General features: G+C 43.0%; 1 protein-coding gene across 1 annotated transcript in view; it reads left to right on the top strand.

Moving 5' to 3' along the window:
- Nucleotides 1-1,176, top strand: part of ADGB (androglobin) — a 194,398-nt gene that overhangs the window by 185,694 nt on the left and 7,528 nt on the right. The window contains exon 29 of the mRNA XM_045294574.1: nucleotides 342-518. Within this exon, the coding sequence (XP_045150509.1) occupies nucleotides 342-518 (177 nt within the window). The remainder of the gene's footprint in view (nucleotides 1-341; nucleotides 519-1,176) is intronic.

Genomic DNA, 1,176 nt, shown 5'->3' with positions numbered 1-1,176 from the left:
TCGAGATTAAGTGTCCCCAGGTGCCCCCAGAGGCCACTCTTTTGATTGGGCCCTTATTTTTCTTTGAAGATTCCTTAAGGAGACTGAGACAAGTGTATTATTGAGAGATAAAATGCTTCTGGCCATCCATTGATGGCAGAGACGTGCTTAAATGTAGGTTTTTTTGGAATCAACCTGTACGTGTATGAACTGGAACCTTTATTTGCACCTGTGTTGTGCATGTGTGCTTAATTATTCTGGATGTGTACCTAACATTGAAATTATGGGCCCTAGGGTAGAATCTAGACCCTTTTGAGAAGAAGAAAATATCTCACCATGAGGTTTTTATTTTATTCTATCAGGTATCTGCTGTTCAGTCTCAGCAAGATGACCCCAACAAACCTTACTGGGTTTTGAGGTTGGTCACTGAACACAATGAAGTGGAACTACTAGAAGTAAAGAAAGATACAGAGCGAGCAGACGAAATCCGAGCCCTGAAGCAAGCCTGGGAGATGACTGAGCCTGGAAGAGCAATTAAGGTAGGTCGGTGTGAACAGGTTGTCCTTTCCCCACCATCCCTATGCAGAGTGTGCAGGAAGGCCATGTGATAGAAACCACATAGCCATTTTCTCCTCAACTTGGACGATGACCACATATTTATCTAAACATTAAGGCCATGTTTAGATACATTGCACAATGCTGGTCTCCCTGTACTCAAAAGGCGTTCAAAAACAAGGCCCACGGTGAAACCGCATGTTAAGTCCAGACGATGCATTAACTTCCTTCACGCAGCCCTGCCTGCAGACCCACACCTACTTGGAGCATCAAACCCAAGCAAGACCTCATGAGAGTGTTCAGTGTGTGTGCTCTAGCCTTTGCACAGCCATTGCCATCTTGTGAATTAGACACATTTCATCTCATCCCCCTCCCCTCTATTTTCGGTAAGAATCGCCCCTCTAGTGAAATGTTACTATGTAAGGTCCTGTGCTATGTAATTCAGAGTGATTGCTGTAGCACCCCCACAAATGAAAAAAAGTATTGGATCTAAGGTAGCATGCCCAGCTTCGTCCTTGTATGATAGCTACCTCCTTCATTCTCAAATAAAGGCATGTACATATGTAAATATATTTATATATGAGGATGGGGAAATAGATCTCTGTGCATATATTTATAGGTTTAGTATTAAGGTAGCAGATG

This window comes from Echinops telfairi, unplaced genomic scaffold (assembly GCF_000313985.2).
Source record: "Echinops telfairi isolate 266 unplaced genomic scaffold, ASM31398v2 ScPeMD7_3533;HRSCAF=4204_0, whole genome shotgun sequence".
NCBI classification, from domain to species: domain Eukaryota; kingdom Metazoa; phylum Chordata; class Mammalia; order Afrosoricida; family Tenrecidae; genus Echinops; species Echinops telfairi.
This window is presented reverse-complemented; position numbering and strand designations above follow the sequence as displayed.